Source organism: Anomalospiza imberbis, chromosome 8 (assembly GCF_031753505.1).
Source record: "Anomalospiza imberbis isolate Cuckoo-Finch-1a 21T00152 chromosome 8, ASM3175350v1, whole genome shotgun sequence".
In the NCBI taxonomy this organism is placed as follows: Eukaryota; Metazoa; Chordata; class Aves; order Passeriformes; family Viduidae; genus Anomalospiza; species Anomalospiza imberbis.
This window is the reverse complement of record NC_089688.1, coordinates 26,890,021-26,915,853: the sequence shown is the minus strand read 5'-3', so window position 1 is coordinate 26,915,853 and position 25,833 is coordinate 26,890,021. Positions and strand designations below refer to the sequence as shown.

General features: G+C 43.3%; 1 protein-coding gene across 22 annotated transcripts in view; it reads right to left on the bottom strand.

Moving 5' to 3' along the window:
* Positions 1-25,833, bottom strand: part of TCF7L2 (transcription factor 7 like 2) — a 173,299-nt gene that overhangs the window by 106,602 nt on the left and 40,864 nt on the right. For 18 of the 22 annotated variants that reach the window (XM_068198051.1, XM_068198052.1, XM_068198053.1 and 15 more), the window contains one exon: positions 4,419-4,520. The exons of the other annotated variants lie outside the window; for them this stretch is intronic. In XM_068198051.1, the coding sequence (XP_068054152.1) occupies positions 4,419-4,520 (102 nt within the window). The remainder of the gene's footprint in view (positions 1-4,418; positions 4,521-25,833) is intronic. 22 annotated transcript variants of the gene reach the window in all.

The window sequence follows — 25,833 nt, the reverse complement described above, 5'->3', positions numbered from 1 at the left end:
TGTCACATTATGTTTTGAAAAAACATTTTTACTTAAAAAAAAAAAAAAGAAAAAAAAAGAAAAAAAAATAGATACACTACTGCACAGTGATTCTTTGTTCTTGGTGATTTGGTCTACTATGTGGCTGTGTTCCTTACATACTAGGCCAAAAAGTACTGGAAGTCCTCCCCTCGAGGTTAACATTGACATTTACTTCAAAATGCAGGAATTTTTTAAACTCCTTAGTGTTTTATAAGGAATATACTGTACTGAGCCACCATCATCTTGGCTCCTGAATGTTTTTGCCAAGTAGTGAGGAAGCTAGAAGCAAGTCTGCACAGCCTGCAGGAGGCAGGATCCCAGGACTGGTCTTTCGCCCACACTCCTGCCTAAAACAGGGTATGGCTGAATCAGAGTATTTACTTTGCAGAGAACAGGGAAGAACAGCACTGGTTTTCTCCTCAAGGTTGTAGGAATGCACACAGATAAAAAAGGTTTTAAAGGAGTTTGTTTTCTGCAGTGAGCAGATTTCAGAGTTCCTCATACAGACATTGCTTTCTCATTTTCACCTGCCTGTCCAGGCTGCAATAGAAAATGTTCATGTGAGGTGCCCACTCCTGCGTCACCCATCTCTCATCCTTATCACCATGCTGGCAGCACACACATGGATCAAATCAGGAGCACACTGACCATAGGACTTCAGGACAACTAGCACCCTGCCCCCTGAGAGCAAGCTGGGGTCTTCTTTACACCCAAAACTTCCTGCTAGGACTGTTTCGCAAAATCTTAATACTGTCAATGAAATCAAAGGTCAGAAAAAAAATAGGGGAAACAACCACAAAAAACACTTTAAAAATATCCCGGCCTCATAATAGTACTATCTGCAGGCTGAATTCAAAATTTTGACCTGGCAAGCTTAATAATATACTATTAAAACAATTTTTGCCCCAGTTTTCTTTCACCTTTGGACACAGATAAGCAGCATGACTGTGCCAGAGCAAGATGCAAAAAGTCTTACCAGATGAGTGAAGCACCTAAATGTAAATAAATGCACTGTTCTTAAATGGAGCCTCATGCTGTACCTTCCTCAAGACATACTGAACATAATTTCAGTTTAATATTCTGTTTCTCATTATGGACCTTGGAGACTCTCTCAAGCACTACAAAAAAGCAGTATTAACCCAGCCCTCGGCACTGGGGACAGCAATCCAGCCAAATTATTCATGCTGGTCTTTTGCTTCAATTTTTGTAGTCTTACCTTAATGTTCTTAAACAAATCTGAAAGAGGATGGCTGACAAATAGAACAGATTTTACTTAAGACATTACAGACGGCCATGTTATGCAGCCTTGAGTCATTAAGCTGCACTCCTAAGGGGAGTTTCATTGGAGCTGGGAGTAAAAGCTGACACAGAGCTTGTGGTTGTCACAGCCAAGCACTGAGAAGAAAGAATGTAAAAAAAGGAAGGAAAAAAAAAGGGGAAGGAGAGAAAAAAGAAAGTGGTAAAAAAGGTAGGAAAAAAAGAAAGTGGTAAAAAAAAGAAGGAAAAAAGAAAAGGGGGGGGGGGGGTTTGGGAACCCAAGCTGCCACACTCTCCTTTCCTCTCTTTGTAATCCAGCTATGAAGATTAGCCTCAAATCCTGATTTCAGAGATAGGGGAAAGATAAGAAGTGATTTGCAGGTGTTAGCATTTTCCTACAGATCTTCAGGGCAGCCCAGCTGATTTGAAGATGAAAAACTGGCATAGGGACACTTGATGGGTAGACTAGACACAGCAACCAGGGTAGAGAACCAGTTTGTATCTCTACATGTTACACTTGCACAGAAACATCAGGCTGCCCATGAAATACCCATCACTGTTCCACAAAAAGATTAACTGTTTTCACAAATGCAGACGAAGTGGATATAGGGCCCTGTGCAAGAGCAGCCAGGTCCCAGGTGCTGTGGGCAGGCACAGCAGCAGCAACGGGGACACCAGAGATGCCTGACACATCCCAGGCCAACTGGCATCTGCAGCCACTTTATCTCCCCCAAATGCCGCTACTTGCTCTAACTTTATTTAAAAAAAAAAAAAAAAAAAAAAAAAAAAAAGACCATTTTCACTCCACAAAATTAATGCAGCCTGGGGTCGGTGCCAGGAAAATCTGCCCCTTGTTTATATATTTTATAAAATATAGAACAAGGCAAAACAGTTTGCTGCTAGAAATAAACATTAAACCTTGCAGAACCTCCCCTCCCCACCTCCCAAAAACCCACTGCTCTCCCCCCTCACTCCCTCCTCCACCTCCTCTCCCTCCAACATTGTAAGGAGCACAAAAGATCACATTACAAATGCCAGCTGTGGCTCTTTCGGAAGGTGGCCTCCATCTCGGAGGTAGTATATGTTCCTCGTGGCCTAAGTGGTTGCTATGGTAAATACGCTTTTTATTGAATAGCAGAGTGAAACAGCTTTTAAAGAGATCCATAAGAACCCCATAAATGGTCAAAACACAAAGCAGATCAACCTCAGCCTCCCTGAAAGCAGGTTTCGCTTCGTTTTCCAAAATGATTGTGATTTTTGAACCCTTTTTGTATATTTTGTTGACCACTCATCTCCACCTCGCTCACACCTGGGTGGAAGGGCTAGAGGGAGTCAGGGGAGCTGAGACCCCAGCTGAGACCCCTGAGCACCACAGGCTGCTTTGGGTTTCAAAGGCGTGTCCGCTCTCCTGTGGGGCAGGAGGCTTAGGGACACTGGATGCTCAGCACTGGGAAGCTCAGGGGATCCCAACCAAACTCATCCTGCCCTCCCCAGCTGCAGCTACCCAGGAGAAGCCTCTTGCTCCCTCTCCATCTCTTCCTAGGAGTCTGACACCATTCCACCATGCCAGAGCCACGGGAACATTCCCATCCTATGGGTGTTACACAGCAGTAAAAAGAAAAGAATTAAAATAGGAAACTTTCTCTAGCTCATTTCTTATTAGGAGTAAGATGATGGCAGGTTTTGATGACTGTAGATTTCTGATTAACCAGCCAGACATCTTTTCTCTGATCTCTTCCTCCAGTGACAGCCCAAGTGCACAGGAAGGAAAAGCAAAGTAATTCTGAAAAAGTGAAGCAGCCAGCCCTAGATACCAACTGGGCAGATACCAGTCTTGTTCCAATTGCTCTCTGATGGTTTAGAAGCTATGGATTCTAAAACATAGGAAATCTTTTTTTTTCCTTTTGAATACAGAATTATGACACTCATCACAATGGGCTGACAATTCTCAATTTAAAGAGACAACAATGGAAAAGAAGCACCTCAAAATGTTTTGTATGATTTGAGATTTCTAGCAAAACCAATGTGTGCTTTGGATGATCTACCAGCTGTGTCAGCTCCAGACTATAGGGCAGAAAGTAAAGAATGAGCAGTTTCTTTTCCCAGTATTTACCTTATCATCCCATGGTTGTAAAAAAGTTTTTTTAAAAAAATCACATTAAATTTGATGATGAATTTTTTCAGAAGAATTATTCTAACCCACTACATGCCATTCTCTCCAGAGGTAAATGTCCCAGATGAATAGTCAGAGCTAAGATGCTCCTTAACAATAAATGGCCCTGGCCCTGGCTGTGGGTGAGGATGGACCACTGCATATCACTGCTCTTGCAAATCACCTCCTAAATACACCATTTCCTTCTAGATCTCTATGGATGCTATTTTAGAAAGTAAAATAAACCCCCAAACCACTCTCATGTAAATTTGTACTGAACATTGCAAACTCAACATTGTTTTCACAACAGAAGCACAAGAAAAATTAACCAAGAATTGAAAATTTAAGAAGTTAATAAATAACAGTATTTTTAAAAATACTATTCATTATAAAGAGAGTTTTGTATTTTGCAGGTAGTAGTAAACATTTGATAACAATGTTTAGACTAAATGAGAAGTCATCACAACACAAAGGAACATGTGCTTTGTTGAACTTGGCTCTTTTGAGCCTTCACCCAGGTAAAAATCTTGACTGACTTGCAAACTCTCACCCAAGATTTTACAATAAGAAAAGATTTCTTTAAGTAATGGACATAGAATAGGCTTGGTTTTGATTTTTCTAAGGCAGTCTTAAGTCTAAGCCTTCCATACAGTCTTTTCACTCTCTTCACTTCAACACTGTCAGATGTGTAAGCCAGCCTGACTGGACTCCACTGCCACTACATAATGCTGCAGTGTGTAAATTTAAAGTATTTTTGACTCCCTAGTCTCCTGCAAGGCACATGGATGATAATTTCATAATTTCAGCCCAGTGATAACAAAAGTATTCCCTCCTTTTACCACAAGCTTGTTAGGGATTTGTTTGTTTTGAGGTATTTCTCCTTTGGTCTGTGTAAAAGAAAACTGATGACAACCATTGCCATTAATGTCAAATGCTTTTTTTTTTTTTTTTTTAAACAAAGGAAGAACATCTTTCTGCGTTTACTTACAACAATGTGTGCTGGAGATGGAGACCTAGCATCCTTGAGGGCTTGTCTACTCTGAAGGCTCCCTGCCTGAACATCAAGCAGTGGCCATTTCATCTGCAGATACTGGATGGAGGAAACAAAAATGGGAAAAGAAAAATGAGTTCAGAAAAGAAAGGCAAAAAAAAAACAAAACAAATCTTAGGTAACATGGATAAAAAAGTATAAATCAAAACTTATGCAAGGAACTGAAACAAAAAATTAAGACAACCTTACATGTTTGTGGATACAAAATCTGTGAACTAACAATCTCATACCACTGCGTTACAGTTCAGGAATAAGAAAAAAAACAGATTACAAAGACAGTATTACATTAATTTTACTAATCATAGCAAATCTAGAAGTAGCATAAAACCCACAAACAACAAAAAAGCATAACCATGGAGAGGATGGGACAAGGGAAAAGGCGGATATCAGTGTCAGGAGAGGGAAAATATATCATGAACTAAGAATATGATCTCATTACTGAACAGGTCATCTGTCAGCCTTCTTTCAACAAATGCACCAAGTCAACTGCTCCAACTCCCCAGTGCTGTACGAGCCCTAAAGACAGAGCACTACCCCAGAAAGACCCAGCACTGCTGGGTCTTAGCACCTATTTTCTCTACATTTCACCATTTCTGGAAGACACCATGGAATTTCTTCTTGCTTATCTACTGTCAGATAACCCTGGCTCGGGGACAGCCACAGCTTCTCTGTGCCTCTGCCACCAGCAGACAGGCTGAACACACACAGGTGCCACGTCTGCAGCATATGGGGGCACTGATTCAAAAGCAAGAAAAGTTTCAGCTCGCTGCACCAGAAGTGCTCAATTCTGAACAAAAGCAGGTCCACAGAGAAATTAGTTATCCCAAACAAACTTCTGTGCTGTACATCTAAATATAATTTCAGCCCAGGCTTTTCTCTCTGCACGCTGCTGTGCTGTCCCAGTTAACACAGGTTAATATGGGACTTCTAAAAGCCCTGTATTGTGCTGGAAGAAATGTGTATGGCCACATACATTCAGCCCCCTCCCAGAACTAAGAAAAGCAGCTGCACGCACAGATCAGGCCACTGCAGAAGCTCCTATTTAGCACTAGACACTGCTTGACCTGACAGATCTATTCCTAGAAAACACCTACTAGAGAAATAGTTATGTTTACCCATTCCTTCCTTTTATTTTTTTATTTTTAAATAAGAGTAATCTTGAAGAACCACCATGCACAAACAGCCCCCGCCACTCCAGGCAAACAGCGGAAGCTGTATCTGAATCTCCATGGAGGAAGGAAGGAGATCTGGTTCCATGCTTTCAGCACATCTATCACATTTGCTCACGTATGCAAAACATTTGCTCACATGCAAGGCCTGTTTGCAGCAAGACACTGAGCACTGAGGTGCCCAAAAAGCAGAAGCCAGCAGGAGAATGTGTTCCCAATTCCCATCACTTGGAGGGCCTGAGTTTTCCGAGCTACTGGAATGCAAATAAACAAACCCATACTCTGGATTTGTGCCCCATATGAGTTCCACAAGTTCCAAGAAGTCTTGTTTTTATTCATGTTCACATTTGGGATTTGTGCAATGTGGACCAGAATGTTTCAGCACTTCTTAAAAACAAGAAATAAAACCCAAACAAACCAGAACTAGACTACTGATAAGCAATATTTCTAACTCTTACAACTCAATTGTAAGTCTCCAGATATTTGATCACTTGCATCAAATCCCTCCTCTTCAATATATGTGACCACAACATAAATTTTAAAGTTGGGATGATGTTAAAGCAACTTTCTAACCCTTTGTGGTTTCAAAAAAGTGCATAAAAATGCAACCCGAGTGTGTAGAATTTGGACCCAAAGCCTAAACCAACTGAGAGCCAGCTTTTAAACTTGAGGGGAAATCTGATACATGAGAGATTTTCAGATGGCACTATTAAACAAGTAAACTGCTACATTTTCAAAAGTCCATCAGTTTTCTTAGACAGCAATCAAAACACCACCATGTAGAGGGGCGCATGAATTTCTAGAACGGGTTCTGATGGGTCACAGCTACTATTGGCTTCCTCAGATTTTCCAGACAATCAGTGAAGTATTTTTCCCTTCTTCCAAGGAAAACGTCCTCACAGGATGTGTGCATGACTCTGCTTCAAAGTTCACAATGGTTTTTGGAGAGCAAGAAGCTACCACTGCCACAGCTGAAGCCCTTACAAGAACATGACAGCTCAAACAGTGGCTTTTCAAGGAACAGACACCAAGCCACTACCCACAAAAATAAACTGAACACCTTCATTTTTCCATGACCATGGTCACAAGCAACGCTGGAATATCTGTACAACCACAACAGCCTGTGAGGAGCTCAGGTCAGCAGCTGTCCTAAAACATAGGCTGAGAAACACGTGGGCTTCTCTGAGACTGCCCCAAGGGCAGACAGAGGCATTGACAAGCAGCAGGGGCGAGCTCACAGCAGACCCCATCCAGTTAGCAATTATTGCAGGGATTACAACGCCTTCAGGACTGTCAGTTGTGCTGTTTTTTACTAGCAATAAATTCCATTAGAAGAAACAGAGCAAGAAGGCATGGTTGCTCCCACTCCACCTCTATCCCACAACAGCCTGTGCTTTCAGAGCATACTTTCAGCTCCTACACCAGGCTGACCTAAGGGCAAGATGAACCTTTCAGAAGATCTTACTGTTACACTTTTTTTTTTCTCCTTTTAAAACCCTTAGTCTGGACTCCCAGTAAAGCCCTTCTCTTACCCCTCCCTGGCAAAGAGGATCCAAGAAGTCTTACAGTGCAAAGGCTAAAGCACAAACAGCTTCTTTTGGACATGCACATGAAGCCCAGCAGGAACAGTCCAAACCCAGAGGGCTCAGTTTTGCACATAAGCACAGACATGGACAGCTTCCATTTCTACCAGTGGATAACACACCAGTGGGAGACAAAATAAAATCAAATAACCAGACCCAAGGGAAAGCAGTAAAGCACAAGGGTCGATAAAGCAACTTCCTTGAGCTCTACCAAGTGGCCAGGATCCAGAGCAGCCTCCCAGCCCTGCTAGGGGTGAGATGTTCTGTCTGTCAGATAAGCAGAGGCGGCCAGAGCCCACAGTCAATGCCCACGTCAAGCTAGTGAACCCACACCTTCAACAGCAGGATGTTTGCAAAAGCAAAAAAAATGTTTGCTGGCTTCAAAATGCCAGCCCTGTTGATAAAGTATGAAATATTAGCATTGTTTAAGGTGACGAGCCTGACTCAAGGCCTCCTCATCCAAGAATTGTCATGCCTGTAACACAATATTGATGTGGTGGCTTATAATTCTTACTTTACATAAAAGCCTCATTGTGTGCCAAATTCAATCTCCACAGGCTACCTGAGCCACAGATTTTTACAAGTCTACATTTCAGCGCTGCGAGTCTACAATACACATAATTTTCAATTATGTTAGGGCAGAACAGGATCACTGCCTATATAACATTACTGGTTGGAGGAAATGAGACTCAGCCCTACTGCCGAGAGAGCTAACTGGATCCAGATGGTGGCCGAGCGCGGCAGCCGGCCCAGGGAGCGACGTCGCAGCAGCCACCCCCTCCACAACTCTCTTTCACAGTGGAGGGACATGCCAAGCCCTTGCTGGGGCTGGGAGCTGTGACAGGAGGATGCCTGGGCAGGGGGGCAGTTGCATCACCTCGGGAAAGAGGAGGGAGAGCTGTGATTGCTCCCACAGGTTTACTACTGCTGCCCTACGCTATGATATTCTTATTAAAAAGGAGAAAAATTAGGTCCTGCTACAGCAGAGAGGTAAATCCTTTCCTTCCTCAAGCAACTAAATAGCAGGAAATCCTCTTCTCTTGGCCCTAAATGCAGATTTGAGCCAGACAGTTCCTCTGATTTGCAAGGAGTCCACAAAAATCCAAAGCCGACTTTCTCAGCCTTCTGATGCTGCTTTTACATTCCTGCACTGGGCAGCTGGGAGGGGGCAGAAGGGTAAGAGGGAGGGAAAGTTCCCACCAGCCTGCTCCTGCAAATGCTGGACACCCGCTCGCTCCTCTCCTGCTTCTTGTCTCGGTGTGGAAATCAGGACTTGCCTGTACAAACAGCGAACTTTTCAACAAATTAACTCTAACAAATCTGTGCAAATTATTTCAGAACAAAACTACTGAAATGGGCTCTGCTGGCCTGATTTTGACATTTTTTTTAAATAATGTCATCGTGGTGCAAGTACTTTATTCCCTGTTTAACAATATGATCTGATGGGGATCATTAGCATGTGTGCGTTTAAAAAAAATAAAAAAGTTTTATGGCAAGTCTCAGAGAGCTTAAGCAAAATAATTGTTAAGCTCCAGGCCTCCACACAAGAATTAAAACAAGTATGGGGTGAGCATACTTGAGAGAAACCAAAGCTTTTAAAAAGGCTGTTAAATTGTCAGCACAAGGGAAAAGGCAAATGATTTGAATGGCCCAGATTTTTTCTGTAGAAAGGAGCAAAAAAACCCCAAGAACCTTCCCACACATCCACACCTCCCATTTCCAACCAGGGGGTCCTGCAAAGCACAGACCCACCGGGAGCAGCTCTGCATAGCCACCCCCCAAAACAGCCACCTTCCTGAGCACTGGCTGGGCAAACAAACACCTTCCCCAAGTTTTCACAGCAGAGTTGGTCAAAGGCAGCTGAACTTCACGTCCAGCACTCGAGGAGTTTGCTGGAAGCTCTAACTCAGGGCTGGCAGCTGCCCCACAGGCCGGGACAGGGCTCACAGCCGTGCAGCCGTGGAGGAAAGGATGGCACTGAGCTCACAGGTGTTTCCTGCACCAGTGTCCAACCTGGTCCTGTCCCCCTGTCACACTATTGTTTTCACTGCTAGATTGCCCTACAAGTGATGTTCTTCAACATATGAAAACATAAACACAGTAAGGGGAAAAAAAGGCCATATTTTTAAACAGAAGGAAAGCTGCACAATGCTTTCCAGCTCAGGTTTCCTGCAGCTGGTGCTTATTAGCTCCCAGGAACTGAAACAAGCAGGAGCAGGGCTCCTGGAGTCAGCTTGATGCCACTGGTATCCAATACCTCCCCTAACCACTGGATCACACCTCCAAAGTCTGCACTTTCTCCCTGGATCTCATAGAAATATTCCTGATCCTAGTTTTGGGGTCAGTCTCTTCCTTGGCCAGCATTGTAGAGTCACACGGAAGTACACACCTGGATGTCAACTTGAAGGTCAGGAGCTTCTCCAATATTTAGTTAGAAGCATTTCTGTGAGGGAGCATCTAGGCAAATTTTAACCGGAGATAATCCAGTAGCAACACGGAGATGACAATGCTGAAGGGAGAGCTGATATTTATGGGGAAGCCAATAAGGAACAAAGATTAACAACACCATAATTGCTCTCTACAGACAAAAAAAAAAAAAAAAAGTTGCAAGAGGATACTCATCTTGGTACCTACAAAGAAAGGTTTGTCACCTATTAGTGTCCCCACTTACATTAGAAACAAAGCTTCTAAAGATTTAACTGTAGACCCCCAGCTCCTGCTCCATTGCTTAATTTACCTCAACCCCTTATTTCTGGTCTTCAGTTATCACCTTGTTTGTAGAGGTGTGTGTGTGAGAGCAAAATCTGAAGGATTTATTTTTAAATAACTGAAGGAGCCTGTTGAAGGAACTTTAAAAAGGCCTCCTATTCCTTGCAGATCTGCAATGTCTGGAATTTTTTGTATGAGAAGTAATAGACACCACCCACGATGCTGAGCCCTTCTACAGAATATGCAATGCACCACCACGAGGCTCAGGGGAGCTGCTCAAAACAAAAGCAGCAAGGTTGATTTCAGTGAGACCGATCCTTTCCGCACAAAAGATTTCCCCAGAGCATTCAAGAAATGAAAGCATAAAATTGTAAAACATCAAAGTATTTATCTTATATCTCCACTTTTTATTTTACTAACATGATCTTTTAAACTATTGCAACACCACAAAAATAAGTTATTAAGTAAAATACATAGAGGGGGGAAAGTGGTACAAAAACCAGGATCTGGTAAGTGTTATGTTCCTGCATTGACACATGCACATAAGGCCTCTTCCAAATTTAAAATGTCCTTTAATTCTCTCATTATTGAGAATTTGAGTGACCTTGTCTCCTTCCCTTCTAGTAATACACAGGAGTCCCTGACACAGAGACCTTGAGTTGCCCATTTCAGTATTTTGCCTGTGCCTTTGTCATATGAGGTGCTGTTAGGGCAGAAAAATGAGACAGCTGAGTCCTCCGCTGGCTGGAAGGTAAAGAAATGTGTTAGTGATTAAACAGCCCAAGATCACCTAAAGGAGGGATTCCTGAAAGCAGAAACCCTGGGCTCTGGAGCTGGCACTGAAGGCACAGAGCAACCTAAGGTGATGGGCAAAGAGGATGCCCATTTTGGTGTGGGATAAGGCACAAAGCAACAGCCTGAGCCCCACAGGCGCCTCGTCAACTGCAGTTCTGCTGACTGCAGATGTGGGAACATCCCAGAAAGAGCAGATCCTGTGCTTTCTCCTGACCTCTCCAGGCTCTTCTCCTGCATCCCAGAAGAGCATGCACAGCTCCTCTCCTGCAGATGAGATGCAATGTAACAGGTCCACCCCATTACTTCTGCCAGGCATCACCCCCACTTGCATGGGTTTTCTGTACACAGTGATAAGGGTGCAGAGGAGGCTGCCAAAGAGAATAACCAGAAGCTTCCTCAAAAATTATTGCCTATGAAAGTTCAAGCAAATGCAGATAATTATTTGCTCATTCTGACATGGATGAAAGACATTCTTACCATCAGTTCTACTGAAACACTGAAGGAAAACAGGTCTTTGCTTCTACTGAAGGCAAGGTTGGTAAGCTACAGTTGAGTTCTGAGATACTTACACCGAGCATAAAGAAGCAAAGTAAAGGCTAATCAGCTACTGCAGGAATTTAAAATAATTTTTTTAGTTTTACAAGAGGAAGGGTGTTCATGTGACATAGAAGTACAGCATTACTTTCTGCAGTTCACATGGTATCTCTTCAAAGCAACTGCAGGCTATATTTCTCAATCCTGGGTGGAGCTTGGGAAAGCACCATTAGTTTTTTCACATATAACTTGAAAGACCCCACAATCCTTGCTGCAGAAACCAGCAGGTTGGCTGAGGACTGCAAAGTGAGATGTCTGCAAAGTGCTGCTCCAAAAGACAGGTACAAATAAAAGCATAATTTCAGTTAAGGAACAAGAACAAGCATTTTGTCTACTTTAAAACAGAAGAAAAACCCAACTTCATTTTTAAGCTACTTTCCCCAGATTTTCTCAGCAACCTGTTTTGTTGCACTTAAGCACTGAGTTTCCATTAGATGAAGAATAGGACAGTCAAAAAATTTAAAGAAAGTCTTTCTGTAGGTGCATCTTGCTTAGACTCATAATTTAGCCAGCCTCTAAGGCTCACCAAAAAAATTTGATGTACAGACACACAATTTCTCATCCTGGCAATCTCCCAGAAAGTGAGAGAACAATTGGTAACTAGTGTTTGCATGAAGTCCAAGAATGCATTTTATGGTCTATAAAATATAATTCCTTTCCTCCCCTTTAAATCAAGGCAGTAAAGATATCTGACAGCACGTTAGAGACAGATCATGGCACTGAGCTACCTCCATTTGAATAGAGGAGCTGCTCCAGAGGAACCTTGCCTCCCTTGAAACTTTCCAACTCTGTTAAGAGCATAGCTCTATTTGTAAAGGAGGGCCTGTGACTTTAAGCTTTGCAACTGCTTTTTAATTTTTTTTAAAGGAAAAGCAAGAAAAACCCCACAGCACAGCTGTGCAAGGAGCAAAGGAAGCCCTCCAAACATGCCCCCATTTTTCCCCTCACTTCCACCACTTGGAGTTTGGAATGGAATTGAAACATGGGAATGTGTTTCTTGATTATGGGAAGCATCAGCCAGGCTCCTTCAGTACCCTGGTAGTGAAGCCCACCAGGAAATTCATCTCTACACGACCACGACACTGAACTGGTACCATTTTGCACTGCATGTCTTTGTGTGAAAGTAAAAAAAAACCCAGACAGACATAAAGAGGCCTATCTTTGTACAACTCTCTCCTGCATCAGTCATAGAATCAGAGTGGTTTGAGTTGGATGGAACCTTGGAGATCATCCAAAGTTCCAACTTTCCTGCCATGAGCAGGGATACTGAGACCAGGCTGCTCAGAGCCCCATCCAGCCTGACCTTGGATGGGGCATCCACAATTTCTCTGGGCAACCTGTGCCAGTCCCACACCACCCTCACAGGAAAGAATTTCTTCCTAATACCTAATCTAGACCTATCCTCTATCAGCCAAAAAAGGGTTGATTTATGAAGTGCTTGGCTCCTCCAGCTATCAAAAGCCAGCAGAGGTATGACAACGGCAAGACAGTAAAAGGATGCTCTGCAAGACAAGTCCCTCTCCAAAGAGGCCTCCAAGACTGTCTTGGTTGGAAGGGGTTTCTTCACCCTTTGATCCAAATTGTCATCTCAGATCTTGTGAAGTACCTGTGAATGAGTGGCACAGGTGGGTGAGATCCCTGAGTAAAGGTGCTACAGGAAAATTTAGCAGTTTGCTCATTATAGTAACATGGCCTAAGAGGGTTTTACTGAAAGAGTCATATTTTCTTCCACTGTTGGGTAAGTGAAACTCATGACTCTAATCACTACCACAAAAATTCCTGTCGATGTAGCAATTCTGGGTGAACTGCTGGGAGCCACTCTCTAGTAAACCCAGCAAATTTCATACTGAATTTCCTGTCACCTCCCTTGTGGTTTCCATGTTCCATGTGTGATTGGGCCTTCAATGCAACAAGGGGTAACTGCAGAATAGATGGCTCCAAGGGTTTCAGGCCTTCATGAAAATGAAGAACTTACAAAATTCTCTTCTCCTAGGGGTGGTAAGTTTTGTCTTTTTTTTTTTTTTTTTTTTTTTAAGGTTAACACAAAAATGTAACCTTAAGGCAACCTCAGAAAAAAGTCCTGGAGATAAGACTGGAACCAGCAATATTCTGACCTCCTAGGAGAAACTGGGAAGGTTGCTGTTGAGGTTTAGTTTTTCAGAAAAGCCTTGGAAAAAAAAACTTTCCACTGCATCACATCCTGGTCCACATTCCTTGCAGTAATCTTTTAGCTCAGATGTGTGGAGATGTCTTTGAAAGATGTAAAAGAGGTCGAGAGTCCCCTCAGCCAATTGTGCTGGCTGAGAAACAAAACTTGTGGGCTGGGGTAGGATTTGTGTCAGCCTGACCTTCTGTGAGACCAGCTACTCCTCTGAATAAAACCTTCTCGCTGCCTCTGCCAGAATCCTCCTGCCACTCAAGTATCATCTTGCTGTAACAAATTACTCCTAACCCAGGATTATGGCTCTTTCCAAATCCCTCCTAGAGAGCCGGGAAAGAAACGTTCCCTTCCCAGGATTCGGAACCCCTATCAATAATTGCCCTTTTTACTTCTCTGGTGGCACTAGGTCCTGGGGACAGCAAGACTGCTGCACCCATTTTCCTTCCAAATAACAGCTGGATGTCTCAATTGTCCATCAGAAGAGGAAACAATGAAGGCTTGCCTTTGGATACCCATGGAAAAGACACCCCATCTGGCCAGAGGGAAAGATGACTCCTCACTAAGTAGGAAGAATTATATTTAGGTGGAGGACTAAGTGAATCATTTGGTATGAAAATAAAACAAATGAAGTATTCACTAAATCTGTGCTGTCACCTCTTGTTCCTGGGCAGCCACCCTGTGTATTTATTTTCTGGTTTCCTCCAGCACCACCAAAACAATGCAATATGCATTTAGGTATTTAAAATAAGTATTTTAAAAAATATTCTTAGTTGAATCATCAGCCACACAAACTGTTCCTCAAGAACACATGAAATGTTGTTTTTTCTTAAAGGAGATGCAGAGAAAAAAGATGTCAAAACAAATATGGCCCAAAATTTATATCATTATGCATTATTTTTCTCCAATTTAAAGGGCACCCCTAATGAAAATAAGCCAAATTACTGCAAATTCCAAATAAATCATGTCATGACTTTAGAAAGGCATGCTGAGTTTTCAAGTACCTTTAGGTTATACATTAAATGTAAGCAACTTTTCTTGAACTGGCATAGTTTGCAGACTTAAGATGCACAAAATACACTACTAGAAATTTTGAAGAAATGGGGGGCTTTTTGTTTATTCAAAGAGATGAATTTTCCTCAGTCAAAAAACTACACTGCCATATCCATTCCCTGAGCTGAAAAGAGTAGAAACAAAAATCAAACAGCAAAATTAACTAACACAAAACAATCCCTTCCGTTTCAACAAAGTGGAGAAAAAAAAAAAAAGGAAAGCACTCTTTTTTTGAGCAGCAAATTGAAATAATGCATTGCTGCATGCATGTATAGGGGAAAAAAAAAAAAAAAAACAAAAAAAATTTTCTGCTGCACAGGCAAAAATGCAACATGCATAAGCCTGCATTCTTCTTCTCCAAGTGTGGGTGGAAAAGAAGAAGGATGGGAACAAGGGGAAAAAAATCAGAATTAAAAAAAAAAATCCATGTAGAAACAGTGGCTTGGAGGGGCCTCTGTCCCAGGGAGAAGGGCACCAGCAGCTCTGCAATAGTTCATGTCCTGGGGGGACTGTGCCCCATGCGCCAGATTCTTGTGGTTGTGGCAGAGGTTTGTTTTGCAGAGGTGAGGGTGGCTCTGCCGCGCCGTCCGGCAGCGAACACCCAACCACGGCCGCGGGGAGCGCAGCCCGCAGACACCACACTCCCACATCTGCATCTCTCACACTTTCATGCCACAGCCCCAAAGCTGAAACAAAGAGCAGCCCTGAGCTGTATAAATCTGCAAATAGCTGAAAATGTTGCTCTTGTTGCTAAATATAGTGCAGGCATTTTGAACTGGCTGGCCCGCTAGGCAACTTTTGTATTTATTTATTTAAAGGACCACGGTTTGAAAACACTGAGTGTTTTTAAAGCCTATTCATGTATGTATGTTTGCTCTCTCTCAATATTAATATGCAAAAAAAAAAAAAAATTAAAATAACTTAGCAGGTACTAGAAAAACAACTTCCATGTAAAGGAGTCAGAGAGCTGAGCAGAAAGATATATTTGATTTTGCAGCGGGAGCAAAATCTCCTCCAAGGCCGGTAAATCAGGTTCACAGAGAATGAAACACAGAATAGCTTCAACCGTGCACCCTGATACAATTAGCAAATGCCCTGCTCCCTGCGGGAGCTCTCCCCAGGATCATCACATTCCTGCCTGGCCATGGGAAGGCAGGGATGCGGATGGCAGGGCTGCCCGGGAGACGGGAGGAGAGGCACAGCCCCTGGGCTAGGGAACACCTGCAAAACCCCACTAGCCATGGCAAGAGGGATGCACAGCCGCCCACCCTCCCGTGGCATCCCAAAGCCAGCACAGGGATGCCCTTCTGCTACTAAATCCTGGGAGCTGGGCACCAGCTCGCCCAGTGCCTGCGGCCGAGGCTGAGAGCCAGGGGTGCCTGTGCAGGAACAAAGAGCAGGATTCCCCAGGAAGGGCTCTGGCATGGCAGCCCAGCCCCAAACCACACAGGAGTCACTGCAACAGAGCACCCACCTACGGGATGCTCTCTGGGATCTCTCTGAAAGCCAAGGACACAGCCCTGCACCTGGGGCAGCAGCTCAGACACCAAGGGGACACGGTGATTCCCACAGAAGCTCAGGACAAGGACGGGGGAACACACCAATCCCTCATGGCTCCATGGGGAGAACCACAGCCAAACCGGCAGCACCTGAGGCTTCACGTGCCGGTGCCAAGCGCCCCGTACCCACAAGTGCCAAATGAATATTTCAGGTTTTAGCCTTACCTGCAACTGATAAAAAAACCCCAGTAGCTATTTGAGGTTTGTTACAGCTGTACAGCTGTCTTAAGAAAAAAGAGGGGGGAAAAAAAAGCTTTTTCTTAGCAGGGCTGGGGGGGTGGAAGGGGCTGCATCGACAGCTCCAGTAGCCAGAGGCACTTTGCAAGGAGGAAAGTAGAACTCACGATGTGGGCAGGCCTCAGGTTTCTGAGCCTCAGGGCACATCCAAGAGACACAGCGTATTTACTGAACAGCCGGGAAAGCAAAGGCTCCAGTCTTACAACACGTTATAATCTATACTGGACGCTTATATTTTATAAGTATTTGAGGTTGAGGAGAGCAGGGTGGGGAGGGACACAAGAAGCCACTTTAGCTGCCTGGTGGGGTTCTGAGAGGCGGGTTTGTTTTTTAAAGATGAGGTAGGATGACTCCATATGTGGGTAATTATAAATGAAGCGACTAAGGATCAATGAGCTCCCTTTCATAGCAATCGCTTATTTATTTATTTTAAAAATCATGACACAGCATTTCTGTCCTATTTCCAAGTCAAATTTATCCTGGGTGGAATCAGAGGAAGAAAAACCAGGTTCCTAAACAGATTTTTTGAGAGCATTAATAGACTTGAGAGCATCTGCGCAGGACAGCAAGTTGAAGTCAGCGTTTCTGCATGCTGCACAGCCAGCCCCATAACCTCAGGAGGGAACTTTCATCTCCACAGACCTGCACACAAAAGGTCATTACAGTGCACCCTGCTCCCACTAAGGAGCTTACCTCTCACACGTAACATCAGGCTTATTAAGCAACGTGAGATGATACAATAGCCACTAATCTACAGAAAATTATTATTCCTTTCCTCCTGCCCCCAAGCAACATGGGGATTTGCAGCACGCTGGTCTGTAGGATGTTACCTGAAGGACAGAGGGAATTCTGACTGCCCTGCCCTCCCCATCCCCTTGGTGATACCTCCCAGTGATTTCCAGTGAGGATGTCAGGGGTAGCCCAAGTATTGTAGAAAAATTCCTCTGACTTTATATGGATATAATCAGAATAAAAAGTTGCATTTATAAAGAAAAAGGAGGAAAAAAAAAAAAAGAAAAAAGGAGAAATAATTATTTCTTCAGTAAGGAGGAGAACAGAAAAAGCAAAAAAAAAAAAGCAGGAGCTCAATGCAAACATCCACCACCTCTTTCCATTGGTCCAAGAAAAGATTGGCAGCTCCTGCAAGACCTGCTTCAGGCTGTCATTCTGTGGAGCTGGATGTTTTGCCATCGCTTCTGAATGATAATTGGCTCAAAAATTAACACGCCTCAGTGTCCCCGTAGAAAAAGCCCTGTGGTCTCATCCAGTGGGGTCATTACCCGCCAGAGCATTCCACATTTCCTCGAGAGGGCACGAATGGCCTGAACTCCCACACACTTCAGAGCAGTTAATTCACTCAACAGGGCAAAGTATTCAGGTCAGGATTTTTCCAAGAAGCCATAAGGACCTGGGTGCCTGATTGGCTTTGCTCCTTTGTGAATCCCATCCCTTGCACTGGTGAGTGATTTAAGACCCACACTGAAGGTCTGTTCAAGGGGTCAAAAATTTGCAAATAATATGCAATTAATACTTTTTCATTTTAGAAGTAAATTTAGAGAACTTTGAGCCATATCAGAAAGTGCTTTTATTCTCAAAGTAATTTTAAACCTCCTCTCTCAGTTTATTAATGCCATTAACTCTTCTCCTCATTTGAGTCCCTTATTTTGTTGCAGGATGAGGAAGAATACTCCTCTGTCTGGGGACTGACAGTGCCCGTGGTGCATCTCTCTCATATAAATGTGTTTGAAAAAAAAAAAACAGAGTCCTTTGGTTTTACTTTACTATGGAGTTAACACTCACATCAATCATTCCACATACATACACACCAAAATACACAGCAGACAAACACATAGTCTATCAGTCCTGCATAACAATGCTTTAAACTTATGAATATAATACATCAGGCCAATTCATCCACAAGTGTTAAGAACCTCAGGGAAGTTACTGGAGTTTACAGTGTTTTGTCCCTTAGAAACTCTGATTACAATATGATCACCACCAAGGTCAAACTATCTGTGACTGTATCTTGTGCTGTACCTCATAGCCCAAGCCATGCAAAATCATACAAAATTCCCTACCTTATTACAGAGCAAAAGGGGAAAAAAAATCAAATCAACCTCCCCAGACACACGGAGAATAGAGAAGATGGCAATGGAAAATGGATGATGCAGTCATTCACTCACACACATCAGGAGCATTACAAACAGAAGTGAATTTTTAAAAATCTCGGGAAGTCCACTACATACTGTATGCTTAGGCAGGGAATGGGTAGAAATTTATTTTTTTTTTTTTTACTAAAATAAGGGGGAAGGTTTGCCAACAGACTTCAGCTAAATCATTTTGAAAACGGAGAAAACCCAGGAATGACAAAGCAAAGCAGCTGCAGGACAGGGCTGCAAGGGTGTGGAAGAGGCCACTGCCAGTGCTGGTAACAAGTAGCAGCTCCCCAGCCAGCCAGCCCACTGCTTTCCCCATGCAGGAGGAATTAAAAAAGAAAAAGAAAAAAAACCTAACAAAATAAAATGCCAAGCCTGCCCTTCAGTAGGGCCTAGATTAATTGTGAATGCAAATGAAGCCCTTCTGCAGCACTAGGGTCCATTTCCAGGGAAATGTGTGCACCCGCCTCTGTTTACTCCAGCTCCAGCAATGCAGCACAACCTTCAGTCAAGCTATTAACTTGAACGTTGAACTTCACAGCACTGGCTGTCTTTCTCAGCCATTCTTTTGATGTTACCTCCAAAGCAAAAGATCAAAGACTTTGAGTGTGGTGAGGGGAAGTCCCAGGCTCTTAGCCTACCAGCCTGTGATATATGTTAAAATCCTGGCCAAAAGAGAGAGCGAAGGGAAAAAGAAAGGAAAAGCTAGCGAAGAAAGCGTTCTGGCAGAGCGGTGACACAAGGAAGCGGCGCAGCAAAATCCACATGCCACATCTGCCCGGGTTCATGACCCCAGAAAGGGGGTTTGTTTCTCTGCGCCCGTGCTTTTTGGCAGTGCTGGGTTGCTCCCCAAAATCTGCAGCCCCCAACACCCCTCTGCCACGAAGCCGCGCCTCGCGCGCTGCCCCAGACTCGTGCCAGCAGCACTCCCGGGCAGAGAAGCATCCCTGGCTGGTCCGTGGTGCCAGCCCACGAGCTCAGCAGGACAGGGAGAGGCAACACAGGATCAGGGCTCTGCGAGACACTGAATTTCCACGTCCGCCACAGGCTCCCAGGCCATCCTGAATGAGTCACACCAAAATAAACCCTTCGCCTCAGCCTTCCTGCTTGTAAAACGCGGATAATATTGCCCTGCCAGGATAACAGCCTATTCTTCCTTGTGGGGCCCCAGCAGGCAGCAGTGCTAAAGGCCGTGCTGCTATCTGCAGGGTCCAAGTCCACACACCCCTTCACGTGTCACCACACCCCAGGTGGCAGGAGAAACCCACAGCCACAGGGACGGGCAGCTCCCCCATCCCAAAGAAGGGACTGCGTGGCAGCCAGGCGGCTTCCACCACAGCTCACCACCACCACCCTGCAGCAGACCTGGATGCCCTAGTCCTGCAGGAAAACATCTAGAAAGCAGCCATTTCCCCCATCTCTCAGCCTGTTTTTGTTTCTTGGGGATTTTCTTATGGGGTTTTTGTATTATTTTTATTTTAGCTACATGTTTAGAATAGGACAGGAAGGGGGTGACCTTTTTTTTTTTTTTTTAATTTTAAGATTCTGTCCAATTATTTTCCCCTTCCTGAGCCTTTTTTTGGGTTTATTTATATTCCCATAATACACAACAGCATTCCAGATTTAGATGGTGACACTTGGTTGACACAGTCAAAAGTGGATCCAGTGCAGCCTGTCTGCCAAACCAAGCCCCTCATCCATCAGCCAAAGTCCTTTTACCACAGGGTCATGAAGGAATCATGGACTGTTTGTCATTCCTTTCTACCAATGTCCCTCCTAACTCTAGAAACCAAAACCCTCTTATGCTTGTCAGCTCCTCCTCTTCCCCACCCCCATGAATTCAGCTCTTGGCATTCACCAGCATAAAAAGCCATGGGATTCAAAACAGAAATTCTTCAAAACAGAATTCATGGCATTAAGCAGTAAGTAGGATATTCTGATTTTATTGTACTTTACTTACTCCTACTTAGCTCTAATCCTCACTCCCTAGACAGAGGCTCGCTCTTGCTGTCAGTGAAGTCGATAGGAATTTGGCTATTGACTTCAATAGAAGTGGGATCAGTTCCTCACATCTGTTGCACAAGGCAAGCAATATGCACAGCAAAAAAGAAAAATAGGTAGGGAGAGGAAAATAAAGTGGGAAAAAAGGAAAGAAAAACCTCCACGCTGAATTGTGAACTCATAAATTAACGCAAGTCAGGACTGCACATAACAGTCACTGGGGACCTCCAAATCTGCAAACAAACATTATCAATTCCTAGACCAATTCCTGCTTTCAGAAAAAGGCAATCCAGACAACTTACGGGGGAAAAAAAACCCTAAATACAACAACAAAAAAATTACTCTCAAGTCACAGTTTCTAATGCACCAGCTGGCCTGTCCAGTATAGCTTTTCCATGCTGAGGAATCCCCCAGCTCCCTTCCCAGCCCTCTGCTCCCCAGAGGTTTGGAACATAAGGAGAGAGGAACAGCAGGAGATGGCAGGATCCCAGCCTGCAGAAGATGGAGCCGACGGAGCAGTGCGAGAAGTCAAGTACTAGTTGCTGCTCCACAGCAGAAGCAGGATCCAAAATAAACAAGACCCAGATCTGGAACATGATCCTGCCCTGCGTCACAGCCCCGCGATAATGCACCAGGAGTCAGGATTTCTTGGCATCAATCACACTCTCAGCAATAAACAAGCCAGTTCTCCAAAGCTACAAGGGATGCAAAGGTAGTTGGGGAGGGATTGAAAGAGAGAAGGGTGAAAAAAGAAAGATAAATGAAAAATAATTATCTGTGTATGAGCCAAAATTGTAAGAGTATGCAAAGATGGAACTTTCAAAAACTAGGATGGGAAGAAAGTAAAGGAGATACAGAAAGAAATTTTATACACCTCCTACCTGCAAAGATGCTGTTCAAGAATTCGGCATCTTGGCCGAGTAATTTCTCTTTGTGATAAATTAGGGACAGCAGTAGTAGCTTACAATAGAACAGCCCCAAGATTCAAAATTTCCACCTAAATCTCTTTAATGTAACTAAGAATTTCAAAGTCCTGTTTAGAAATATATGAAAAACAAGTAAATACGTAACAATCTAGCTGAATCTCAAAAATTCCTGAAGTCTGTTTGCTCACTATGCTCCATGGCAAGCAGAACAGCTATTCTCCCTCTCTATTTGTACTCCATTTCAAGTTGTGGTTCTTACTACATGCAGCACGGAAAAATCACAGAGCTTGGAAAAAGCCAGAAAGAGAATGATGAAACTGGGAAGAAAAAGAAGGCAGGGACAATATTTTGCTAAAAAAAGTACGGATGGCATCTGCGCTCAGACAGGAGCTAACGTAAGTCTCCGATCCACCCAAGTACTTAAGCACCTGCTTAACTTTTAAGCTGGAGCAGCCCTGAAGGTTGTAGTGTATTTCAAGGTGCTCCAAGGCATGGTGGATCAGTGCAAGTGGTGCTGGCCGAGTCTCTAACATTTACTGACTGCACATATGGCAGAAGAGGCTTAAAGCTGCACAGCAAGTGGCTTTCAAAACCATCAGACCTGCAAAGAAAAATCAATACAATTTGCTTCTAACCACCCGTGTTTAAGTCAGGTTTTCTTATTGCTGACCCATCTTCTTGCTTTCCCGTTCTGCCTGATCCAAAACGCCCCGGGATGCTCACGTATTGGCACTGAGGGAAACCCTAGGTCAGGGCAGAGGGATGTGGTGGGGACATGAGGAGAGTGTCACATACCACTCACTGTAACATGCTGTAAAACGTCACCCTCTGCAACACAGAAATTCTCACAGAATTAAATCCCTTATAATCCCATTTAGCAGAAACAAGGTAGAGTGGTATGCTGGTGCTTAAGACATTTTAGTCTTTAAGAAAGCACATTTTGTTTAAAATTAAAAAAAAAAAAAATAAGCCCAGTCTTCTCTTTAAAAAACTTGAATGGAAGACATTTTAAACCAGAGTTTTAAACTCCTCTGTGAAGGTACTTTTTATTTGCTGGGTTTTTTTAAAGAAGTTACAAGGAATAGAATAAACCATTGAATATTTTCACTCTTCCCAAATTTTTTTATAGCGGCCCATATACATGCTACCTAGTTCATATGCACAAATAAATGTACTGAGCTAATACTAAAACACCAACCAACTGCAGCGAGACAGAAGCATTTGCTGCAAGACTATACAAATACAAGCAAAGTAAAACATACGCTGCTTCCTAAATTAAGAGCTGCTAACTGTGTTTACAACTTCTTTCCCACTGGGAAATGCTATCTGTGGTCCAGCAGAACACCTTCCCCTCTCCCCCAGAGCAAATGACCTACCAACTAAGTACCAGCTTTATACTCAAGTTGGTCAAGTAGGTTTTTGCTTAACCCACAGGCATTTTTCATATTTCAAAGTTTCTATTAACTCCCTACTGATGTACCCTAAAAGAAGTTTTTAAGGCTTGGAAGCACATAAATAAAATAGACTTTGCTGGACCAGCACAGATGAATTGAAAGTCTTTCACCTGCAGTGGTGGTGATAAAAATTTTAGATGTAGCTGCACACATGGCCCCTCCATAGACTTCAGATAGCCGTGATTTCCAGCCATTCAGCAATCTCCTGGCCACTGAGCTGCCCCAGTTATGAGACAAGCATCAGGACAGGACCTGGGGTTTGGGTTGGGTGTTTTGGGACTTGGTTTTCTTCTTTGGGTGTTTTTTTTTTTTTTTTTTTTTGGGTTGTTTTTTTTTTTTTTGGCTGTAGCAAAGCTGCAAGGCTGAAAGAAGCTGCTAGCCTGTACAGTGATGATAAGAAACCTGGAAGAGGAGAGGGAGATGGCAAGGAAGAAAATCTGGGAGGAGGGAGGGTGACTAGATGTGAAACCCTGAAGCAGAAAAATAAAGGTTTGCTTCAAAGCTAATGCTGTGTACTAACCCTTCTGCCCCTGTTTGCTCTGTAAGGCACATGCCCAGCTAGAGACAGACCGTGCCTGCAAGGTCTGAAGGAGTGACCAGAGACTCAGCTGCTTTACTGACCAAGTTCAAGCCACTAAAAAATGGATGAATGCAAAACTGACCCATCCTCTGTGGTGTTATATCAGCAAACACAGTCAGAACTAGTTATTGTCCCTTTTTAGCTTCCTTCTAGTAACTTTGCACAGTAAAACTTGATAAAACCAGACAAAAAAGTAAACACACCTGTAGTATTATTTTTTCTTTCTTTAGTCCCAAAGTGTTTTCCACATCTAAACAGAAGTCCCACTACAATGAAGTGTGTAGCTGCAGACTCTGTTTAAAGATTTACTACAAAGGATCAGGTCATGGCTCTCACAAAATATCCAGCAATTAACTCTTTCTATAAAGTTCATTTGGCAAAATAACCTTCAATCCTGCTTTCTCCTAATACAGCTTTCTGCTCCAGCCCCCGCAGCACATATTAAGCTGAGAGCATTTTAGGTACTGTCTGGGCTACAGAGCCATGATAAATTAAGCACTGCACAGTTGCATCAATGAAATGAATATACTGAACCACTTAAAGCATGCCAACGTTAATATAAGGGAACTCCTACAGATAATCCCAAATTTTCTAATCCCTTGCACTTTTCACCTATGTAAAAGGATTAACAGTCCCAGTCCCAAGACCACTTATTAAGCAGAGCATCCTCACCACAGCCGTGCTGAGCCCTGCACCACTGCTCTCCACTCAGCTGTGCATCCCAGTGTGTCAACTCTGTACTGTTCTCCATCAGTAATCCTAAACAAACCTTTACCTTGTTGGTACCAGTCTGTTTTATTCTGCCTTTTCTCAGGCTCGCTCTTTTGATGCATTTAATGTCATTTTCACCACCTTCCAGAGCCCCACCACCCTGGGCAGTCACAAACTCACACTCAGCAGCCCCACAGAGAGTGAAACACTGGACAATGCTCACCATTGCCACCACTACCAAGAGCATCATGAACAGGGACAGATAGGCTACCAAAGGCACTGTGTATCTTCTTCATGCAGGAAAATGTTTTCCCTTTAAGAAAGAGATGTCAATATACTGAGAAACATATAGATTTCATAAAGGGAAAAGGAAGGTATGATCTCAGAAATCAAACAGATATTCTCCACATCCATTATTAGAGACATGAGGCCATTTCCCCCTAAGTTCTGCTCAGGGGGGATTTCTCACACATTTCACATGCAAACATCCCAGAGAAAGCAGGATTTAGGAAGAGACAAGAAAAAACACACCATATCCTTGGCAGCTTAAGACCAACTTTGCTAGCATTCACTAAATATTCTCGGGAATCCTGCCCTGTAGCCTCTCATGCAGAGGCAAACTCTTCTCTACCACTTCCCAGACAGGTATCAGAGCCCCAGAGAAATGCAGCACAGATCTTTTATTTCTCCTCTCCACAATATGCAGCAAGTCTGAACAGAAACATTGGTTGTTTGTCATTACAACTTCTGCATATATTTACAGAAGACCAACTAAATAACTTAAGATTATTATCAGGGTATAAATCAATTGGCAGCAGACACTTTGGAAATCAACACAACCATTAGTTATTCTGGAGCTAAAAATAGAAAAAGGAAAAGTTTTCTTTGTGGTGTGACTCTGCCTCATCAGCTTTATTTATTTTCCCCAAATCACATGGTTACCCACAGCTGCCATCAACTACTTTCATTTCAATTTTGATTCTGTGATTTTAATTCCTCCTTTCCAATAATGGTCAAAATTACTGGCAGGAGCAATGCCACTGATAAAACTACCTCCCCAAAAAATCTCACCTGATCAACTCCAATGAACACATTTTCACAGGGATCTCATGTTTATTTAATACAACTCCAGCAAGGTGCCAAGGTGATTTACCGATGGTGCTAACAGATGCAAATATACCTGGCCAGGAATCATCAGGTACACACACAGCACATAAACACACAGGCAGCAAACATGCCAAAGCCATGTGTCTTGAAAACAGTTTCCTTAGTGGTCTGATGGCTGTTACTGGCTCTCTGCAGCATCACAGCTACAACCCGCACCCCCACCCAAGAAGTGTAGAGCTATCTTATAAATGACAGCAAACCAAAGAAAGACCAAGGTAGACTACTGTAAGGAAAGTCCCCCTCACATGCTTGATTCGACCCCAGAATGTGGAAAACAAAACCCACAAAATTAATCCAAATATAAACATACTCTGGATGATTCTGGTGAATTCTGGTGAATGGTAAGAAAACAATTCTGTTGTTATTCACTCAACCAAATCCTACATGAACAGGGGAGAAGTGGGGTACCTCATGATCTACTTCGTGCTTGTACACTTTCAGTTATTAACACAGAATGTGTGAGCAGATGGGATTTTGGAAATACAGTGTATTTAACTGGT